The sequence below is a fragment of the Danio rerio genome, chromosome 15 (assembly GCF_049306965.1).
Source record: "Danio rerio strain Tuebingen ecotype United States chromosome 15, GRCz12tu, whole genome shotgun sequence".
Classification (NCBI taxonomy): Eukaryota; Metazoa; Chordata; class Actinopteri; order Cypriniformes; family Danionidae; genus Danio; species Danio rerio.
Window position 1 is genome coordinate 36,792,116 of NC_133190.1, and position 24,305 is coordinate 36,816,420.

General features: G+C 32.7%; 1 protein-coding gene across 4 annotated transcripts in view; it reads right to left on the minus strand.

The window, feature by feature from the left end:
• Positions 1 to 638: 638 nt before the first annotated feature.
• Positions 639 to 24,305, minus strand: part of etv1 (ETS variant transcription factor 1) — a 39,760-nt gene continuing 16,093 nt past the window's right edge. For 3 of the 4 annotated variants that reach the window (XM_005157634.5, XM_073923147.1, XM_009291802.4), the window contains 8 exons: positions 21,313 to 21,442; positions 17,218 to 17,406; positions 15,441 to 15,685; positions 12,754 to 12,822; positions 9,498 to 9,566; positions 8,631 to 8,800; positions 5,505 to 5,606; positions 639 to 4,076 (listed from right to left, as the gene is read on the minus strand). In XM_005157634.5, the coding sequence (XP_005157691.1) occupies positions 3,855 to 4,076; positions 5,505 to 5,606; positions 8,631 to 8,800; positions 9,498 to 9,566; positions 12,754 to 12,822; positions 15,441 to 15,685; positions 17,218 to 17,406; positions 21,313 to 21,442 (1,196 nt within the window). In that variant the 3' untranslated portion in view covers positions 639 to 3,854. 4 annotated transcript variants of the gene reach the window in all.

Genomic DNA, 24,305 nt, shown 5'->3' on the forward strand with positions numbered 1-24,305 from the left:
TTTTCTGTGGGCAGCATTTTGACAGCAGCACCTTTTATAATTTAATAATTTTATTTTATAAACTAAAACCATTAAACTAAAACCATTTTTGTTGCTTGAAATTTTATTAAACCTTGACAGAAATTAAATTAAATAATTAAATAAATAAATAAACACCTTTTATTTCTGTTGACAAGGGAATAGTTCTCATTTTTATTTAGTTGAATTTGATGTGCCAAAATAAGTAAACTGAATTTTTGATAAATAAAATGATCAAAAGCTTTGTACACACATTTATAAAATAAATAAATAAATGAATAAATAAACAAATATGACAGAAATACATAACAAAATTACTTGAATTTGAGCCGGGAAAGACGATTTACACTGAAATCTTAACATTTCTCTTTGAACATCTAAATGAAAATGAATTAAAAAAAAAACACATAAAATAGACAGATACATATAAAAAAACAACTTTGGCAAGCAACGTTACAGTAAAATTCAGCATAATGAAATAAAAAAGGTCAAATCTTATTTCTGCCAGTTTAATATGGATCTGAAACCTGAATAAATGTATGAACTACTGCTTATTTGCTTGCTTGTCATTAAAATATGGCCCAAAGATTAACAAAAATGCACGCTTCAAAACAACCCAGTTGTATTTCAACACTATTTTATTACAGAAGTGTAGCTATTGCCATTCCCTTCGCAATTATGTATATATTTTTTACATTCAATAAACACTGATGTTTTTTTCCATGTAAAAAAAAAAAAAGAATGAGAAAACAACAATGGACGTACTGCAGGGCATAGCTGCCGTCTGATCATACGTGACTAAATTTACACGAAAAGCAGCATCGAGGTGCATCAACCTGAATATACATGGTTTATATTTTCAAAAATGGCATATGGGAGAGCGATAATGGACCAACATCCACTTTTTTTCCCTAATAAAAAAGCAATTTGTCACTCTAATCATAGAAATGTGTGAAGCTCGCACCTTGCACAAGATCGGTCTGAAGAGAACTATTGGATATCTATAGGCGCTTTTCAGTGAAAGATGGTGTTGTTACAGAAGTATACAGATTTAGACTTTGACGGGGGATAAGTAAACAAACAAACAAAATTGGAGCAGTTTTACGAAATCATGCGGTAATGGGATTTTTTTTTTTTCATTTATGCTTTTTAATACATTACGAAGGAATGCAAAAAAAATTATATAGGGGTATAACTTGGATATTAGTGAATATCTCATCCCAAAAAAAAAACAGTGACCCTCAATAATATTGGCACCCATTGTTGATATGATCAAAATGTATTATTTCATTATTATTGTTTGATCTTTTTCTAAAAATGCAAAGAACAAAACTAAAGGAGCTCGTGTTTTTTTTGTGTAATAATAATAATAATAATTTAACAATTTCATTATTGTTTTCTCAAATTTCTGCCATTCTTTAAATAATTTCCTAATGAAATTAGTAAAGATTCATTCATTAATTTTCTTTTTGTCTTGGTCCCTTTATTAATCAGGGGTCACCACAGTGGAATGAACCGCCAACTTATCCTGCACGTTTTACGCAATGGATGCCCTTCCAGACACTACAAAACACTTTGAAACACCCATGCACTCTTGCATTCACACACATACACTACAGCCAATTTAGCTTATTCAATTCACCTATATTGCATGTCTTTGGACTGTGGGGGAAACCAGAGCATCGAGAGAAAACCCACGCAGACATGGGGAGAACATGCAAACTCCGCACCGGGACTCAAACCAGTGATCTTGCTTTGAGGCGATCGTGCTACCCTCTGCGCCACCGTGACAGCTATGAGTAAAGATATTCTTTGTAAATATTTCGGTTATTTGAGTTCATAGGTGCATAATTGTGACACTTATATTTAACAAAGCTATTCGTATTTTGATAAAAATCGTGACGTGTTTGCTCATCTTTAATTCTTAATGAGGGCAGTTATTTATGTTAATATCTTGAGCAAAATCATTTTTGCTCTCTGTTAAAACATCTTACTTCAAATAAGCTGAATAAACTCAATTCTTGCATTTTTTTTGAGTTTTTTGCAAGTTCAATCCACTTAAATTTTGTTAAATAATGAAGATAACTCAATTTCTGTTGGGACAACATGAAGGAATTGTGTGGAAGGCAACATTTTTACAGCATCTGTGGTCATATTTATCAAAGGTGCCAATATTAGTGGACTACATTTTAACATGTTTTGTTGTATTTCATTATTTTATGGACAGAAAAGCATGCCTAAAGGCTATTTTTCTGACCAAATGTGACCACAAAACCAGTCTTAAGGGTCAATTTCCTGAAATTGAGATTTTTACATAATCTGAAATCTGAATCAATAAGCTCTCCCTTGAGAATGATCTGACAATGTTTGGTCAAGAAACAACTACTATTTAACATTTAAAAATTAAAGTATTAAGATAACGGCTTTTGGCAAGAAATTTATTAAACATCCTCATGAGATATTGATTCATTCATTCATTCATTTTCTTTTTGGCTTAGTCCCTCCGCCACAGGGGAATGAACCGCTAACATATCCAGCATATGTTTTACACAGCGGATGCCCTTCCAGCTGCAACCCATCTCTGGAAAAGATCCATAAACACTTACTCACACTCATACACTACGGACAATTTAGCCTACCCAATTCACCTGTACTGCATTTCTTTGGACTGTGGGGGAAACCGGAGCACCCGGAGGCTCGAACCAGCGACCTTCTTGCTAAGAGGCGACTGCACTACCAACTGCGACGCCTAATGGGATATTATCTTTACATAATATTTAAATTATTTTGGCATAAAATAAAAATCTATAACTTTGAAATTAGTACAGTGTATTTGGGTTATTGTCAAAAAATATAGTAGTCAACATTTGAAATGGATCAAAAACATTTTTCTGAGACAAGAATGATTGTTATTCAATAGTTTTAGGACAAGTTTAATGGAAACTTTGATCAATACAGTAGTCAATATGTAAAGGGGTTCAGTGTTGCCAGGTTGGGCGGTTTTAAATTTGATTGTGTGAGTAAACAATCACATAGGGGGGTAGAGAAAAATTGGGCGGTTTAACAACAACCTTCAGATATCTGGGCGCTTGTTTTTGTATTTCGGCAGATTTTTGATAGCTTTATTCTGGAATCAGTCAGCTACATCTGCCAACACTGGTATTGACCGTATTATACAAGGCGGATGTGCATGCGTTACAGGTTTGTTCATGACTATACATAAAAGTTAGAATAATAAAATAATAAACCGTCAGCTTGCAGCATCGAGGAGCATATTAAGCTGTTTTTAACATCTAAAATTCAGTGTAAGTGAATGACACTGAAAGTCTCAAGCCAAAAACGGGCTGCGGCAAAAAATAAATATCTGTGTATGTCAAAAATAAGCTGAATATCTGTGCCACATAAGACTGGTTTTGTGATCCAGGGTCACTAATGTGCTCATTTTACTTTGCGTTTGAGAGTTTTTATTTCCATACACTGTATTCTTTACTCAAATTGACACCAAGGGAGGAAAGAGGGGAAAAAACCCACAACAAATTTGCGAAAATAACAAAGTGCTCCACAAACAATCCGAAGAGTTCTGATGGTAAAAGAGGTTAGGATTTCTCCGTCTAAATAGTTTGAATCCTCTGTCCATTTTGAGAGTCTTTCGCTGTTGGAAAACGGCATGCTGAATCGCCCAATCCCCTTCAATAGCAACAACCAAAACAAACCAAAAAAAAAAAAAAAAAACACCAAAGGAGCATCTAACGCAACTACACCAGTACGTTTGTAGGTTTACACACTGCCATCTGTCCATAAAGTGCTGTCTTTTGTCCTGGGGAATGACTGTTTTTTCAGTAGACATAGGCCTCGTTGTATGGGTGTGGGTTACAGTATCCTCCCTCTTGAATGTAGGCCATGTTTTCATCAAAGTGCGACAGCGGGACGGTGTCCTCCTCGTTGATCTGTCGCTCCAGGTCGGTTTTCAGCACGGGACGCTGATTGTCGGGGAAGGCCATGGAGAACAGAGCCTCGGGGTCACAGACAAACTTGTATACGTATCTCTCGCCTGCCACCTTCGAGGACACAAGACATAATGTTAACTGCGTGTTTCGACAGAGACTTAGAAAATACTTTGCAATGACATTCATTTCAACATTAATGTATACAGAGGTTAAAATATCAAAACTCAAAATGAATACATCTTTTGTTACTTAAAGTGTAAGTTAAGTGAAAAAAATCACATCTATACAGTTGAAATCATATTTATCCTTTGAATTATTATTTTTTTTAATATTTCCCAAATGATGTTTAAAATAGCATGGAAATTTTCACAGTATGTCTGATAATATTTTTTTCTTCTGGAGAAAGTCTTATTTGTTTTATTTCGGCTGGAATAAAAGAAGTTTTTATTAAAAAAAAAAAAAAAAAAACATTTTTAGGTCAATATTAATAGCCCCTTTAAGCTATTTTTTTTCGATACAGAACAAGTTATCGTTATACAATTACTTGCCTAATTACCCTAACCTGCCTAGTTAATTAACCTAGTTAAGCCTTTAAATGTCACTTTAAACTGTATACAAGTGTCTTGAAAAATGTCTAGTCAAATATCAGAACTGCCATCATGGCAAAGATAAAATAAATCAGTTATTAGAGATGAATTATTAAAACTATTATGTTTAGAAATGTGCTGAAAAAAATCTTATATATATATATATATATATATATATATATATATATATATATATATATATAAAGATATTGACAGTTAATATATATATATATATATATATATATATACACACACACACACACACACACACACACACACACAGTTAAAATGCTTTTTTAAATACAGAAATACTTTAATATTAATGTTTAATACAGATTTGCTTAATTTTTTTGCACAAATTATGGATTGTTTCGATGAATTTTGATCAATTTAGGTCAATATTAATAGCCCCTTTAAGCTATTTTTTTCGATACAGAACAAGCTATCGTTATACAATAACTTGCCTAATTAACCTAACCTGCCTAGTTAATTAACCTAGTTAAGCCTTTAAATGTCACTTTAAACTGTATACAAGTGTCTTGAAAAATGTCTAGTCAAATATCAGAACTGCCATCATGGCAAAGAAAAAATAAATCAGTTATTAGAGATGAATTATTAAAACTATTATGTTTAGAATTGTGCTAAAAAAAATCTTATAAATATATATAAATAAAGATATTGACAGTTAATATATATATATATATATATATATATATATATATATATATATATACACACACACAGTTAAAATGCTTTTTTAAATACAGAAATACTTTAATATTAATGTTTAATACAGTTACGCTTAATATTTTTGCTCAAATTATGGATTGTTTCGATGAATTTTGATCAATTTAATTGAGTCCTTTTATGTTTGATGATTTTATTAATGTAGCTTAGCATCACATTTGAATGTTAGCATCATTAGTATAAAAAACACATTAGCTTGTGTTACCTTTTGCATGATGCCTTTTTCATAGTAGTAGCGCAGCGATCTGCTGAGTTTGTCGTAGTTCATGGCGGGTCGATTCTTTTGGATTCCCCAACGTCGCGCCACCTTTGATGCAAAAGTAAAAGAGGCATTACAAACAAACAGCTCTCTCACACATTAGCTGAATATACCATTTTACACATATTCACACAGAATTAAAACAGATTTTTCAGAAAACATTGAACCATTATGTTTGGAACCTCTACTTTAAAATCAAAGTATAATTTTGTCTCAAGATTAATATTTTACTTTCTGCTATTTCAGTTGTCAGGGTGACTTGGTGGAGTTTGCATGTTGTATGGGTTGCCTCCAGGTGCTACGTTTCCCCCACATTCCAAAGACATGCGCTATAGGTGAATTGGTTGGACTAAATTGGCCATAGTGTGTGTGAATGTGAGAGTGTGCATGGGTGTTTCCCAGTACTGGGTTGCAGCTGGAAGGGCATCCGCTGCGTAAAACATAGTTGGTGGTTCATTCCGCTGTGGTGACTCCTGATAAATAAGGGACTAAGCCGAAAGAAAATCAACGAATGGATATTTCATTTTAAACATTCACTATATATTAAATAGCACACCTCCTCAATAATATGTTTTGCTATCTTTCAAAATATGTTCGATATTAAACTCAAACTGTTTTTTAGTAAAACAAAACATTTTAAAATGTTAAACAAATTTAAACAAAACCATTTAATGCACAATATGGATGTTTGGGGACTTTTTGACAATTTTACTTGCATATTTATTCACTTTAAATCTGGAATGGTTGTGTTTTTTGGCTATATGTTAATACTGTGTATTCATATTCATAACATATATTTTTAAGTAGCTTTGTTGAATATGTTTTGAAAAATTGTATTTAATTCTTGGTAGTTTTATTGTCACATATAAATGTATTTAAGTACCTCAAATCTAGTCATAATTTTTTTCACTTTACTACTTGTTATGGCACCAAATAAACCTGAATGAATAGCTCTTGTTCATTGTTTTAACAGTGGAACAATGTCAGTAGAACAGCTCATAAACAATTCTTGCGGCGAGGCGACAGTGCTAACCTCTGAACCACCAAGTTGCCCTATATTATATTATATTATATTATATTATATTATATTATATTATATTATATTATATTATATTACTCCACACAGAATAAACTCTACACAGAAACGCCAACTGAGCCAAGGCTCGAACCAGCGACCTTCTTGCTGTGAGGCGACAGCACTACCTACTGCGCCACTGCTTCGCCTTATATTATATTATATTATAATTAAACAAATAATACATGTAAAATCTGCCTTATGTGCAATAGACATGTTTGTTACGATTTATGAAAATAAATAATAACTGAATTTAATATGACATTTTTTTCCACTAATTAAAAAACTATCCCACTCGAGGGTCCGTCTCCAACACACAAAGCTCTGCTAAAGCGCCTCTACCCTCTGGTGGGCCACAGATGTACCCATATACCTGCAGTCAGAGATGTGTTCATTAGGGCGAGTGGAGGGTGGCAGATGTTCCTGCACCTGTCCTCGAGACCACCCACCTGTGCCCCGTCCGCCTCTCTCACTCTACTGCACCTCATTCACCTGATGCCAACAAACACTGCCCTGTTCCCTACAGCTGCCCCATGGACCCATGCCAACACACACACATACACTCACAGTAGGGTATCTCACTGTTAATTCACACAGACACACCCCTTTCGGCACTTTACACTCTGGAGTTTTTAAATAATCAACGTTGATGTTTGATGTTGATGTTGTTGTGATGTTTTGAATAATCAATCTAGGAATAAAATCTTGCAGATGAAGCAAAAAAAAAAAAAAAAAAACACTTTAATTTGAATAAAGTACACTAATTTGTTTCTAATTTTGAGAAAATCATTAATAAAATAATTGATTTTATATAAATTTATAGACTGTAAACTTTGGAAAACCCTCCAGATCATGTTAGATCTGCTCCTACATAGTGTAAAACCTTATAATTTACTTGAGTAATTGAGTAAACCCATTGTAACTTAGAACTGTTAAGTTGATTTAATTTGATTTTATACTCAACTGTTTTTTTTTTTAGAATTTTTTTAGGGGTTTTTAACTAGGGCTGCACGATAATTTTAAAAAAGATCGATTCAACCCCCCCACACGATCTTAATTCAGCATCTCTACAATTCATTCAGCTATATTTTCAAGATCGAGAGAGAAGCATATATACAGTATCAGTTGTGAAGTCTTAATGATGTTTTATATATTTTGCTTAGCAATGTGCACACCTCTAAATGGCGTTAAAAGAGTCACATACTGTATTTATAAGGTATAATTCACCCAAAAATGTCATTTCTGTCTTCATGCAATGACGTATTCGCGGCGGCGAAATCCCACATGAGCTGACGCACTGTTTGTTTACTACTGAGAGGATGCACGTGCGGCTGCGAATGATGTATACTTTATTGAACATAGCCTGCATAGGCTGTGAATAACAGGTAATCAAGTTGTAAATAACGTTCAGTTTGTGCTACAGAGTGATCGTTTGGGAGCCGCACGGGAGGTATGATTTGCATGTATGGTATTTTCCTCAAAGTGACGGCAGCCATGACATAAGCTGCACTCGGCAGTGAAAGTGAAACCAAAACTGCGCACATCATTTTAATTATCATCTTGCATTGTAAAGTTATGATTATGACAAGCATTTGATTTGTTTTTTGATATGCATAGTTGTATTGTGATGCATCACTTTTACCTTTTTCTTCAGTGTAGTTCATTAAATTAGTTTTAAACCAACAGGTTTACTTTTTTAAAGTGAAGTCGACTAATTGCTTTTCTTGTGGTCATGAATTATCAGTTTTTTTTTTTATATTGTACTGTTCTCTGAGCCCAGAGGAAATGGTGCTAACCACTTAGAAGAATGATTAAAAAACGCTTTTAAATAGTCTATGCTCTCAAAGTCTTTTTAAATGACCCAGAATATTATAGAAAAAAAATCCAACCGTTCAAGGCCATGTTCATAACTCCACAGTTATAGTCTGCAGAACTCATGAAGGCCCCATGCAAATATAATCTTCCCTAAGAAAAGTTATATTTCAATTAGTCAGTACCTCCTCAGGCTCAATGAGTTTAAACTCCATGCCCCGGCCGGTCCACGCGATGAAATGTGAGTTTGAGGGATCGTCCAGCAGAGCCACTAGAAACTGCCAGAGCTGCAGAGAGCCTCGTCTCTGATAGGTCGGCCCTTCACGGTAAAGCCCCGCCTCCTGCTTTATGTCACCTGCGGACGGAAATATATCCAAATAATACCATTAGCTTTTAATAACTAAATCCCATAATGCTAGGAGAAACATCACAATGGTGGTGAAGCTGGGCGCAAAAAAGTTTCAAACTGAAATGAATGAAAACTGAAGTTGTTTTTTTATATGTGAATGACATGTCTGGTGAATCACACTAAAGATTGTAGTGTAAAGGATAAACCTAATACTTGTTCATATAATGCCCGAAAATAACAACAACTGCAAGCAAATTTGCAAAGAGTATTAAAAATGGCTGTGTTTAGTGTTTTAAACCAAGAAACTTTTTTTTGGTAGTTTATAAATAATTTTCACTAGTACTGGGTTGCGGCTGAAAAGGCATCTGCAATAGTTGGCGGTTCCTTCCGCTGTGGCGACCCCTGATAAATAGAGACTAAGCTGAAGGAAAATTAAAAAGTAAATATCATAAATGTATGTAAAATGTTGCACAAGAGGGGCTTTGTTGAAATTTTATAGGTGGCGCTATTGAGCCATTTTATCATAACGAGACTAATATTAGATGAAAATTATATTTCACTTCATGTAAATTGTAATAGTGCATATGCGAACATGTTAAGGCCATCAAAAATAGTCATTCATTTTAGAAAAATAGAGACAATAAAAATAATAATAATAAAACAGAATATAAATAAATAAATATAATAAAGAATAAAAACTTACCCTCCGCCTTCTCCGGTACCACACAAGTGTCATCATAGAAGTGCCTTGCAACTTTGTCAAACATACAGCCTATGGAAAACATTTTTACACAGTTATATTCTGACATTTTACATTAAAGAAAACCTTAAAATGTCACATTTTAAATGAGTGTGTGCAACAAACAACCGTATAAGTCCAAAAAAAAAAAAAAAAAAGTCATGAGGTAACCATTTGACATTAATTGTATGTGTGAACTTTGTATACAGAAACAGTTTGGAGATATTTTCACTCAACTAAAAGTCTGCATTTTAAACATTAATATGGCGTCCTACGGAAAAAAAGAAGAATAGAGATGCTGCTTGCTCTCATGTACACTTTGGACATTAAAAAGGAGAGCCGATATGAACAATTGGAAGGACAGAGTAAGGAAGGCTTTGAGGGATGCTGGGAAAGCATATTTGAATCAAAGAGGAGAACAAAAACCAGGGAAGAATACACTGAAAGAGGTGAGTGTAGGAACTGTATATGTGATGTGATCTCTCTCAGAACGCACAGAGGAGCGCTAAACAGCACAAAAACAGTTAATCTTTCTAAATAAACCACATACCATATATAATAAAGCTGTATCAATGCATATTTCACGCCAGTCCTGTGTAAACTACTGAGATGGCAGAGCGCAAGACCAATTCAAAGTAGTATATATATATATATATATATATATATATATATATATATATATATATATATATATATATATATATATATATATATATATATAGACAGGCGCACTGCACCAGCTTTTCTAAATAAACAACAATATTTAGCTATGAAGTATGTCAGCATTGTATGTATTTATTGTTGTACTTTTTTTTGGTAATAGTTGTTTGTTATTGCCTGTACTGTAAGAAGCTCTGTGTATTTGATATTGTTCATACTGTATTTTCTGTTTATTAATAATAATGAACTTGAAAAAAAAGGCTTAATATTAACCTGAAGTTTGTGTTACTGTATTTAAACTGAGGGTCCTTTCACACCTGTGGATTGATTCTCTTGTTCTGAAACAGGGATTCAAATTGTTGCAATGTTCATTTTTCAGTCCTGCTCAGCTATCACGTGTCCTTATTTTAATTTATGACGATGAGCAATAAGATACTATAAGTGAAAACCTGCACTTTAATTTTGAATGGTGACACCCACAGACATCGTCATTAAATATGAATCAGAGGTAAGACAAAACATAGCCGTTGGATAGAATTATGCATTATAGGCTTTGCATTATAGAGAGGCATAACAGATAAACCAAGACTGCTGTTCAGTCAATTTTTCTAACGGAAAAAACAGCTTTTGTTAATAGTTCAGCATTCTTTAACTATTTGACATGAAATGCACATTTACCAGTAGGAATGACATCCCGCCCTACTCATAATTCTCTTATCACATAGCCATACAGTATATGCCTCAGGGGTCATACGGTCATGGAAAACCTGGAAAAGTCATGGAATTTTGACATGGCATTTTCTAGGCCTGTTCTGTTATTTGAAAACAAAAAAAAAAAAACAGAAAAACCCACAAAGGTTTGAAAAAGTCATGGAAATAATTTTTACATTTAGTCATTAAGCAGATGTTTTTGTCCAAAGTGGCTTAAGCTGCAGTCACACTATAGATCTTGTGAAATTCTGTGCTGTGAAAAGGGGCGGGGTTAAACAATATGATTAGACATTAATAAAAGTGAGCGATTGCTCCATAATTTAAAATTCTTATTTTAAGTTATTTTTTATCTGTCTAACTGATGTGATTTTGCAGGTAAGACTTCACCAAGCTTGAACTTTCGAATGCAGTGAAATGCAAGAAAGTGCTTGCGTTTCTGCCGCATTCGCGTGCCTACACTGCAAAAAAATGCTTTTCTTATTTAGATTTTTTGTCTTGTTTCTAGTCTAAATATCTAAAATTTCTCATATCAAGAAGACTTTTCTTGACGAGCAAAACATATTGTCTTGTTTTGAGAAATAATATGCCAAAATAATCTTGTTTTTTCTTTTGACGTAAGATTATTTTGCTTACCCCATTGGCAGATTATTTTGCTTGTTTTAAGGAAAAACTCACTTAATATTAGCATATTATTTCTCAAAACAAGACAATATGTTGTGCTTGTGTAGAAAATTCTTCTTGATTTAGGAATTTTTAGATATTTGGACTAGAAACAAGACAAAAAATCTAAGTAAGAAAAGCATTTTTTGCAGTGTATAAATGGAAGTCTATGGAGTGAAAAGTGCAGTGTGATCGCAGCTTTACAATAGAAGTAGTTTTACCTACCGAACAAACTATTAACATTACCTAAAATTAGTTTAAAATTAGTTGTTTTTACTTTTTTTTGGCCAAAGACATGCACTTGCATCATTAGTGCTGTCTAAGCATCATCTATTTTACATAGATATAAGAATAAATCGAAACCATTGCTTGTTTTATGATATGCTGTAATAAATATAAACGTGCAGTGGTTTTCTTATGATTTACCATGTACACATAGATGTTAAATAAAACATTAGGTCATGAAAACTGACTTGAATGTCCTGGAAAAGTCCTGGAATTTCTGTAGTAAAAATGTGCATGAACTTTGATACCTGTTACATATCCATAATACACTGATATAGCCGGGATCGGATTGTATTGTTTTCTCACTACAGTTGATCCGCTCCAGACTTTGTTTTTAATCAAGCCGAGACCACCTCATTCAGGCGATCTCGGACCAATTGTTTTGGGTCCGAGCTCGATTGCTGGATTCACGTATGCCAAACGAACCGCGCTAACTGGGGAAATCGTCAGGTTCCGAAACAAAAGTCTAGGTGTGAAAGCATCCTGAGATAAAGGAATCAGATATTTAGTGATTTAAAGTGATATGATGAATTGGAGTTATACTGTTATTCCACACTAACTGGACATATACCGTTCTTCCACACTTGAGAAATATCAAATCACTATAACTTTTGATTTTTAATACTGAAACTGAAAAGTGTTATCTCCTTAGGAGATAAGGTTTATTATTACTATTATTATTATTATTATTATTATTTACAATCAGAAAATAAATTACGAACAATGTACAATACATAGACCTTCTTATGGCACAGGCAATAACCATCAATTATTATTAATAATAAATGAATTACTTCAAAATAAAAATATGTAATATAATGTTCACAATCCAAATGAAAAAAAATTGACAATAAGGACTTATATAGTTCTTCAAGGCTTCAAATAATACATTTGCATATGTTACCTTCAGTTCTGTTACTGTGTGCCAGGTATCCCTCTTGTCTGAGATAAACAGAGTGACAGCTAGGCACTTCTGAAAAAGTAAAAACGACAACAAAAATATATAAATTTATGTAAAAGTTCTGATTAGTATTGCATATTTTATCAATTACATTTTTATTGCATTGTACATATTTTCCCCAGTCATAAGTGATGCAAAACTGCACAACATTTAATTTTACATTCAAAAGAGCAGGTCAAAAAACTGGTCAAAAGATTTGCGCTGATGAACCGCAGTTGAATCCTTGCGCTTCACATCAGACCTGCTGTTTGCTGGAGCTGTGATTCAATCAAAGCGGAGCAAGACAGCTTAAGTGAATGCTCCATAAAACATCTAACCCTGTTCATTTGGACCTATAAAGATCTCTCAGGGTTTCATTCAAGTAATGGGCCTGTCGAGGAAATTACCGCTGATTAAATTAGCCGCTGACTGCCCAGTCCTTACACAGCTCACAACAAACAAGCTCCTTCGCCAGGCTGAATAAATTCTTTTAAACGGCCGAGAGGAGATGCAAAACATGTCGATGATCTCCTTCGCTGATGTAAAGAAGCATTGCAGAATGATCACTCACACTCATCAAGCTTTCAGCGCTTTATTTGGAAACTTTTACTGCCTCTAATTTAGAGATAATAATGGACGACAATGAGGGGAAAAAAATTATAAACATTTACTAGATGAGCATCTTTATTTTTTATTATTTTTTACAGATTAACACATTTTTATCTGTTTTTAATCATTTCTTACTTTTGTTTTATTTATTTTACTCCTTTTTATTATTTCAAATACATTTATTTTAAAACACTTTTACAATTTAAACCACTTAGAATTACAATTATGTCTAAAATGAGAGTTACCTACTAATAATAATGCAGGAATTACTAATTATATAACTCATATTTTGTAATAACCTGACCCACACAGAATCTGCAGCCACAGATATGAGCCCATCATTCAATCTATGTATTTGCTTATGTAAATGTATGGTAATGTGTATTTGTTTAGTGTTTATATTAATGTTTAAATCTTGCTTAGATGATTTAAACACAAACCAACTGGTAAATTCATATTTTCTGTTTTTAATGAATGAATTATATGAGAGACCTGTTGTAGCTTTATTACCAGATGGAAGTGGTTATAATTGGATTTGTATTGTTACATTAAAGTTGAAACGTTAATATGTTTTCAGTTCCTATTTACAAAAAATAAAATAAAAAACTATATGAATAATAAATATAATATCCATCTAATATAAAAAATAAATTGTAAATAATTAAATAAAATATAAAAACAAATAAATAAATAAATGACAAAATAAGTCCTGATAATACCAATAATATGTATGTATTATGTAATAAATAAAACTAAATAAGTCAGCAGGTTCTCTTGGGCCCTAATAATGCTAAGAAAAACTCATGATATGTATGTAATATGTAATAAATTAATAAAAAAATATATATAAGTAAGCAGGTTCTGTCTGGCCCTAATAATGCTAATAAAAACTTATTTAATTTATTTATTACATAATACGAGTCAGCAGATTCTGTTTGGGCCTAATAATACTAACAAAAACTAATGATATATATGAAATATGAAATAAATAATTTAAATCAAATAAGTCTGCAGATTCTGTTTGGCCCTAATAATGCTAATAAAAATTAATAATATATAATAAATAATTTTAATAAAATAAGTAAGCAGGTTCTGTCTGGCCCTAATTATACTAATAAAAACTAATGATATGTAATAAATAAAATAAGTCAGCAGGTTCTGTCTTGCCCTAATAATAATAAAAAAAAAACTAATAGTATGTAATAAATAAATACATTAAATAATCACATAAAATAAGTGAGCAGATTCTCTCAGGCCCCAATAATGCTAATTAAAAATAATAATATGTAATAAATCAATAAAGTAAGTCAGCAGATTCTGTCTGCTTCTAATAATACTAATTAAAATTAATGGTATGTAAGAAATAAATAAAATAAAATAAGTCAGCAGAAACTGTCTGGCCCTAAAAATAAAAACTAATAATATGTAATAAATAAATAATATAAGTCAGCAGATTCTGTCTAAAACATGTATAATATTTATGTAACATGCAATAATAATACACTAATAATATGTAGTTTTATAATTAATAATATAATTAGGAATTGAGTATCTGATGTAAATGTAACTTTAAAATAAAAAACAAAAACACAATCAGATATTTTTGTATTTATTTTTAAATGAATGCAACTGCTCAGATAACTGTAGGAAGTGAATGTTGCACGAATAGAACTGAACAGGAACCTAAACAGGTTATGCTGTACAGACTGCCATGGTGAGCAGGAAGCAGCTGAAGCGGCTGCAGTCCACCGACATTTTTCATGAATGAAAACCAAAAGCCTCTTCATTCATGCCAGAGCTGCGCCGACAGCCTGCGGGCCCCTGAGGGACAGATTAGGGGGCCCCTCTCCTTTCCAGCCAGGCCCTCAGGAAATGAGATCAGACCCAAATTTCCTAATCACACACTAATTCTATCACTCTCCCCATCCCGAATAAAGCGGCTGGATGTCAATACCATAATAATAAAATAACAATTATAATCCTCTGTTCCCTGTCTTTACATTTACATAGAAAGTGTGTTATGTTTAATGTCGTCGTCTCACCTGAGTCGTAGGTGAAGTCGCGCGGCTCTTGTTTGATCATCATGGAGTGTGTGTACGGCTGGGGGAGCGGCGCCCCCATCATGGCCGGATGCTCGAACAGGGGGTCCACGTACTCCTGCTTGAAGCCCTGAGGAGGGAAGGGGATGCTGGGCTCTGACATCTGCCGATGGTACATGGGCCGTCCGTCCCGGGACATTGAAGGAGAGGGGAACGAATGACAGGGCTCCGACAACTGCCGGCGGAATCTGAACAATACATTAAACATGATGAATTTCACACACAATATCTCTCTGTCTGTTCATCCGTCTATTCTTCCATCCATCCATCCATCCATCCATCTCATATCTATTTGTCCCTGTAGTCATTCATCCATCCATCTATATCTATTGGTCCCTCAAGTCATCCGTCCATATATTCTTCCTTTCACTCATCTATATCTGTTTGTCCCTCTAGTCATCCATCCATCCGTCCGTCCATACAGTATATTCTTCCTTTCACCCATCTATATCTGTCCCTCTAGTAATCTATCCCTCTGTCCATCCATCCATCTGTATCCGTTTGTCCGTCTAATCATCCATCCATCAATCCATCCATTTATCTATCTATTCATCTTTTCATCTCTACATGTTTGTTCATCTATTCAATAATATATCCGTCCATTTGTCTATTCGTCCATCTATATCTGTTAGTCCCTTTAGTTATCCATCCGTCCGTCCATCCATCCATCCATCCATCCATATCTGTCTGTCCATCCATCCATCCATCCATCCATCCATCCATCCATCCATATAATTATTCATTCATCTGTCTATATCTGTTTGTCCCTCTAGTCATCCATCCATCCATCCATCCGTCCATATATTCGTCCATCTATCTACATGTTTGTCCTTTTAGACATCAATCCACCCATTCATCCATCTATCTATATATGTTTGTCCATCCATCCATCCATCCATCCATCAATTTGTTCATCTATTCATTAATCTATCCATCTATATCTGTTTGTCCCTTAGTCATCCATCCGTCCGTCCATCTATCCATCCATTCATCTATCTATACCTGTTTGTCCCTTTAGTCATCCATCCATCTGCCTGTCTATCCATCCATCAATATCTGTGTCCCTCTAGTCATCCATCCATCTGTCCGTCCATCCATATATTCGTACATCCATCTGTATATCTGTTTGTTCATCTATTTATTTATCTATCCATCCATTTGTCTATACGTCCATCCATCTATTTCTGTTTGTCCTTTTACTCATCCATCCACCCAATTATCCATCCATCTATATCTGTTTGTCCTTTTAGTCTTCCATCCACCCGTTCATCCATCCATCTATATCTGTTTGTCCATTTATTTGTTCCTCTATTCATTAATCTATCCATCTATTCATCCGCCCATCCATCTATATCTGTTTGTCCATCCATCCATCCATCCATCCATCCAACCATCCATCCATATATTTGTTTATTCTTCCATTCATCTATATCTGTTTGTCCATCCATCCATCCGTCTGTCCATCCATCCATCCGTCTGTCTGTCCATCCGTCTGTCTGTCCATCCGTCCATCCATCCGTCCATCCATCCATCCATCCATCCATCCATCCATCCATCCATCCATCCATCCATCCATCCGTCTGTCTGTCTCTGTCTAATCAACCCTCTATATCTGTTTGTCATTCTAGTCAGATCCATCCATCCATCTCTCTATATATCTGTTTATCCCTATAGTCATCCATCTATCCATCCATCCATCTCCATCAGTGTGTTCTGGTACCTGTGGTCTATGGGATATGCACTGTCGGGCAGGGGCTGTGGGGGTGCGAGGTGTGGGTACGTCCGCTCTGGTTTGGGGGTCGGGGCAGCAGTGGGAGACACATGCTGTCCAGGGGACACAGGGGTGCTGCAGGGGGTCGACACAGGGCTGGAGGCCTTCATTCCCGACGGATGCTTCTGCTCGTAGGCACTGGAGACACCAGAGAACAGCAGTTTAACTTAGTCCTCCCTGAGGCCCTTTCAGGCTACAGAGATTATTACAAGACAGTGCTAGGCTGCAAAATTAAAAAAACATAAACGCTTAAGCTTCTCGTCTGCAGCACAATACATAATGCATGCAAAACTGCTGTTTTAAAAATGGCCAGGAATTAATTTTGATATCTTTTGAAATTAATTTGGGGGATATCAACAGAAATTAAATGCACATAATAAAAAAAATGCATACGCTACAAATTAAGCAAAATGCATGACCAAAATATTTGACCTATATTAAAAAGTCACAATAAAACACTTAATTACAATTATATTTTAAATAATAACTAATGTATTTAAAAAATATACAACTGCTGTACATGTTTTTTCAAAAGTCTGAGGTCAACAAGGACGAATTTACACAGTATTATTTGTGAAATACTAAAAGAGCTGTTTTCTACTTTGATGTGCACTACATGTCAAAAGTTTGGAGTCAGTAGGATTTTTAAATGTTTTAAAATAAGCTTCTCCTGTTCACCAAGGCAGCATTTATTTAATCAAAAATACAGTACACATTGTACAATTGTGAAATGTTATTGCAATGTTATTGCAAAAAAAACTGACCCAAAGTGACCGGTTGTGTTTTTGTTTTTCATAAAAAGTGTCATTCAATGAATTTAAAAACACTGTTTTTTTATTGTTGAAAACATTAATGCTGTTTAATATTTTTATTAACTTTAGAGACATCTGATGAATATAAAAATTTTTTTTTTGCATTTATTTTAAACAGGTTTTTATTATTCAAAATCAAACAAAAGGGGCACATGGGTAGCTTAAATAATGTGTCGGTGCTCTTTGGGTTAGAGATTCATCAGAATAAACAGCAAAAGTCAGTTCAAGGCATTTAAAAAATGTGGAAAAATATTCAAATAATATATTTGAATATTTTTCCACAGTTTTCGAGTGTCTTGAACTGATTTTTGAGATTTTTTTTATTATTATCAACAGCAAAATTCAACTCAATGCAATATTTTTATAACCCATTTTACAATCAATACTGAACAGCGCTGTTTTATATATTTGTGTAAACGGATACATTTGTTTATGATTCTCAAATGAAAAAAGTTATATATTTGATCTATTTATATTTAGGTTATTGCAAATATGAATTGCTTGGATACTTTTTATTGCATGCCTGCTAAATAAACCTTCAATTCTTTGCAGTTTTATGATCTAACAATAAAAAAAACCCACAATTCTCCAAAATCTATCCCTAAATGCCACAATCGACAAGGTACCGTAAAGAAAACATGTGACATCTTGTCAGAGATGAACCTTAACGCAATTACACTCCATTCAGAAGCATTAAAAGACAAGGAAGGAACAGACGTCTATGAGGCTTGACAATCTCCAAAGCAGCTCTGAAGAGAACATCATTATCACTGAGGTTGTTGGTTCGGCTTGAGTGCCATCTGCAATATGAGGGCAGGTCGGCTCCTCCAGCGAAATAAAACATCCAAGTGAAATGTCATAAATTTAAAATCAAATCAATAGGAAGATGACTGTAACCAAGCAACCGTGTTTGCTGTAGACGCTTGTCCAAGTGGAAAAGCCATTTATTGCACTTAATGCACCGTAGCGTAATTTCTTGTTTTTTTTTTCTTTCTTTTTTTGTGTGTGTTTTCTTCACCCTTTCCAATTTCAGGTGGATCTCATTCAAAGTCATTTCCAACAGCACCTGCTGTACGGTTGCCTTTGAGTAAATAACTAAAGCAAAACTATTATTATTGTGCATTTATTTCTTCCATAATCTTGAAGACTCTTCTTGGCTTGGGCTGATCTGTCAAATGAACGTCTGTGCTTTTATTCAGGCTTTAGTCACGTATTAAAAAGTGAAACGCACACCTTGCATTTGGAGGTAAAGCATGTGAATATCTGAAATTCAGAATTACGAACATTGCAAATAACAAAAGCTACCTTTGCATTACTAAATCAGCTTTTTTTTCGCCAAACATCTGTAATTAGGAAAACAGCACAGCTTAAATTGATAAATGATTGATTAAAAATAGCTTGTTAAATGGGATGATTCGCAAATGTATGTAGACATATTCGGGGCCATTTATCACTTAAGTTTCTCACACCAGCTGTCGAGGCTGAATTTGCAAAGCAAAATATGTGATGTTAGACACTCACTTAATGTATAAAGTTTAGAGTTGATTTTCCCTGCTTTGGTGCAGAAACACTTATGGTTTCACACAGATTTCTCCCAGATTGGCATGTCTGGCATTGATCTTGTCTGTATTTGCATGTAAGATATACAAGTATTGTATGTTAATCTTAGATTTCAATTTCAAAATAGGAATAATTTGTATGTAATGCAGATGCAGGATTCTGGTTAAATGAAAAATCAGACTTTAAAAAAATAAAATAAAGGTCACGATTCCTCCACAATTCTGAATAGTCGACAGAACATACGTTTTTTCGAACAAAATATTATTAATTTGAAATAAAATAGTGTGTAAAATCAGCGTTTTTGAACAAATCATTTAAATAAATCTTTCAGTCACTAACAGATTTTAATAGGTGCTTGTAATTCACATTTACATTTATTCAGCTAACAGATGCTTTTATTTACTTTTATTTAAATTATTTTTTTCTTTATTAAAACTGTACACAATTTTTCAAATTTGAACACCCCAGCAAACACAGAGCATTAGTGATTAGAGTGTTAGTTTGGATATTTACTTTTGAGAAATTATTAATAATTGTTTTTATTATGATAAATAATAAAACCTGTAGAACTCATTCCCAAAATGTGATTTAGTATATACGTTATTATTTTCACTTTATTTATAAAAAAATTTAATACAGCATTCAATAAAATATTGAAATTAGTCAAAATGTATCATAATAATCAGATACATCTGAATTTAGAAGTAAAAATATTAAATATTGTAAATATATTTATATTGTATATAACATATTATAATGTAAAATATTGTAATTTTTTTATATTATTTAAACATTGCGAAATTGAATCTTTTTTTCATTGTTTTTTGAAAAGCAACAAATCAATTCAATAGTAAAAAAAATGAATCACTTACTTAATGGTTTATTAATGTAATCATAACAAAGAGGTTAGGATAATGTTAGAAGAATATTAGAAGAACATTCTACAAATCAAGAACTAACCTTCAGTTTAATTCTATAACATTCTAGCTAAACTTTATTCATCGCTGAATGAATCAGCTTTTTTGAACAAAACATTTGAATCCATGATTTGTGACATTTTAACAGCTGCTTCTTGTCACCTATTCACCTCTATCTTAACATATTTACTTTATTTTGACACTTTACTGTATACAAGTAGTGTTTATATCCAAACAACCCAGCAAACACAACATCTGAATGTTCACTGTGATTATACTATCGATTATACACTGTTCACTGTTCACGATTATACAATGTTCACTGTGATTATACTATTATACTACCTAACATAAACTGGGAATCAAAATGAATACATTTTACATAACGTTTTCCCCACAATTCTAAATAAGTCACTTTACTCTTTACCGGTCATTTTAGAATGAGATTGTGTGGGTATTTGCAAATTTGCAATATTTATTTGAATCGTTTTATTGTTTTTTTTTTGTTTTTTTTGTATGACAAAACTAATTAAATATTAAATGTTGCTCATTTTTAATCCCATCCCCTAACCCCTCGTTCATTAACTCAATTAAAAAAAAAAAACAAGAAAAATAAATAAGTGCATTAGATACATAAGTACACGTCATCAGAGAATAACTGCAAACAGATAAAAAAATAAAAATAAAAAATTTGCAATATTTCAACAATTAATTGTGCAACTCTAGTGTATGTGTGTGTGTGTGTGTGTGTGTACCTGATGTTATAGAGGCACTTCTCCCCATAGTGGAGTCTGAAGGGCCTCTCCTGACTGCAGGCTGAGCCCAGATCAGCACAGGGACTGTGAGGCTCTCGCTTCAGCCTCAACTGCAGCCCGTGGAGCCCCACTGAGAGAAACAGACACACACACATAAGAAAAATAATCTACATATTTACATTAAGACTCTCAGTGCGTTCATTAGTGCTGCAAACACTCTTATTTACATGTAATGACCAGTTGAAGTGACCTCACAACCTATTTTATGCATTGTTACTATCAACAGAAAGTGTTATAATTTTTGTTAAAAATGTCATATCATATTCTCAATTTTAGTCATTATGTGATTCGATTTGTCGATTAAATCTTTATTAAATTATAGTGCTCAGCATATGTAAGTACACCTCCACAAATCTCTCATTTTAATTTATATTTTCTATAGGATGCTTTACAATATTATATTTGTGCATATACATTAGTTTAGTCAGTACTGAAGCCAAATCTGGAGCATATTCAACAAAATAACTTACAATAATGGTTCAAAAATTAGTAGCCTGACTGTATGTTAGGGAAAAATATTGAGTAAAATTTTCAAAAATAACAAAAATGAAGAGAAAAAAAAATAAAAATAAAATAACCATACAATTTTGTTGAAATGTTGTAGTTTGTATTTTTTTTCAATATTTTGCATGAATTTATGAATTTAAATGAATTATCTTTCCATTTCTAAAGATGTTCTGTGACTAAAATATTATTTTAATAAATATATATGTTTAATAAATCTGTTTTGTTCAAATGCACCAATATATATTTCCCATTTTCACAGAGAAATGGATAAAAATATTCATTTTCAAAATGGGGTGCACTCATATATGCTGAGCACTGTAAATCCTTATGCAAGTTTTAGTTATTTTTAAAACATCGTCAAATTCTTCTAACCATAAAAATAGCATTTCTCATATTTTATTGAATTTAACTTGATATTTAATATCAACAAATAATCATTTTGTTTGTATATTTTAGCTTTAGTTATAAAACTAAATAATTTTGCTAACTAAATATATATGTATATATAAAATGAAATTTTGTTTGTTTTTCTCATTCTCTGTTTTTTAGTAAATTAATTTCTACAGGGTGTCCACAGAGTCTTAAAAATGTTAAAATGTCTTAAATTTCAAATTTTAGGCCTTAAAAGGTCTTAAATTTACTGAAATTTGGTGTTGTAGGTCTTTAATAACTTTAAACGGGTCTTATTTTTTCTTTATGTAACGCTACCCAATCACCAATAATGCAATCTAAATAAAACCTTTACTTTTTCTTTTTACCATGACGCAATATGGTGCAATTATCTTTCTTACAATAACTTTTATTTGCATAAATTTAGTTTATTATAGTTTTGTAAATGATTTAACCAGATTTAGCTTGTTTTGACATTTAAAATATGTGGTTACGATATAACTCAAATGAAATTGTACTTTTTCATTGGCCCAACCAGAAAAGATCCTTAGCGTTTAGTTTTATAGAAGTCTGAAATGTTCTTCATAATGGTCTTAAAAAGTCTTTGACTTTGTAAAACCTTTAGAAATCCTGTTCTAATAATTTAAGTAGAAAATAATATAGTATTTACCTTTATGGTTTCATTTTCAGTTTTACATGAAGTTGAAATAAAATATTTTTTTTTTTAAATATATTTTTATGAGATTAGTGTTAACAAAATAACTATGATACATTAAATAAAAAATAATAGTAAAAATATTCAATAACAATCAGACAGTAAAACTACTCCATATTTAAAGCCTTCCTAATAAACCTTCATAATAAAATACTGTATATAATACTACTTCTAATTCAGCAAACACATGATAAAATACAACTTTTAGCTTTTCTCAGTGTAGAGGTAAAAACATTCTTATTCTATAATTTCATAAAAGTTTGGTAAAAAAAACATTGGAATCAAAGCAAATATGCTATTAATTTCTACTTGTAATGGTAATTTAAATTTACTATAAAAATACAAGTGCTTCATGTATTTGACTAGATGTGTGTGCGTAACTTAAAGACTTCAGAATATAACTACAGATGTCATTTATTTGGCAGTCTTCTGTGATTTGAAATGGCCTTGTTAGGATGTCGTTGTTCTTGATAGTGGATCTAAAAGTAGCACCACAGATGAATAATTTATACTTGCGAAGACTTCTTGACGGACCGCATTAACAAGCACGCACAGTAGACACAGACCAAGAGGGTTGGAAAAAATGGCATAATTGATTTTACGCAAAGGAATACGAGTAAACGAATCGATGCAAAATCTGTTAGCATCACAAGACGTCATACATGCAGGACTGCAGCAATTACACGCACATCGATTGGTGTTAATGGACAGCGTTTTCAAGAAGTCGTTTATGACATTTACTGACAAATTTTCTGTCCTTGCAATTTGATGAGAGCGGCTTGAGGATGTCAGATGTCACATGAGGTGAAGAAAGCGTGAAAGTAGCAAAATTTATTTCTTTTAGAGCTTTTTATGCAAAATGGTCAGAAACAACTGAACATTAATGGTGCTTTCTGCAAAAGCTATTCCTGTTCTTAAAGCTGCACTCTAAAAGATTTCATTTTTATAAATCAATGGCATAATTTGTCTGATTCTATGTTAAATTAAACACAAAAGCCTGTGAAAAACTGTGTTACATCTCATATGAATTTTTTTGGGGGGATAAAATGTTTGTATAATGTTAGGATCTATGAAATACAGTTTGGAAAGCAACAATATATATATATTTCAAAATGATTACATGTTCATATACATCATATAAAATACAACAAAATGTGGATGGAGAACATTTTATCAGTAACAGATCATTAAAACTAATATATATATGTGCATTTATTGCATTGTATATTTATGCAAAACATATTTTTGCAATAATAATTTCATCAAATGTAATGTAATGTAATATAATACAATTGGTGGTTCATTTCACTGTGGTGTCCTC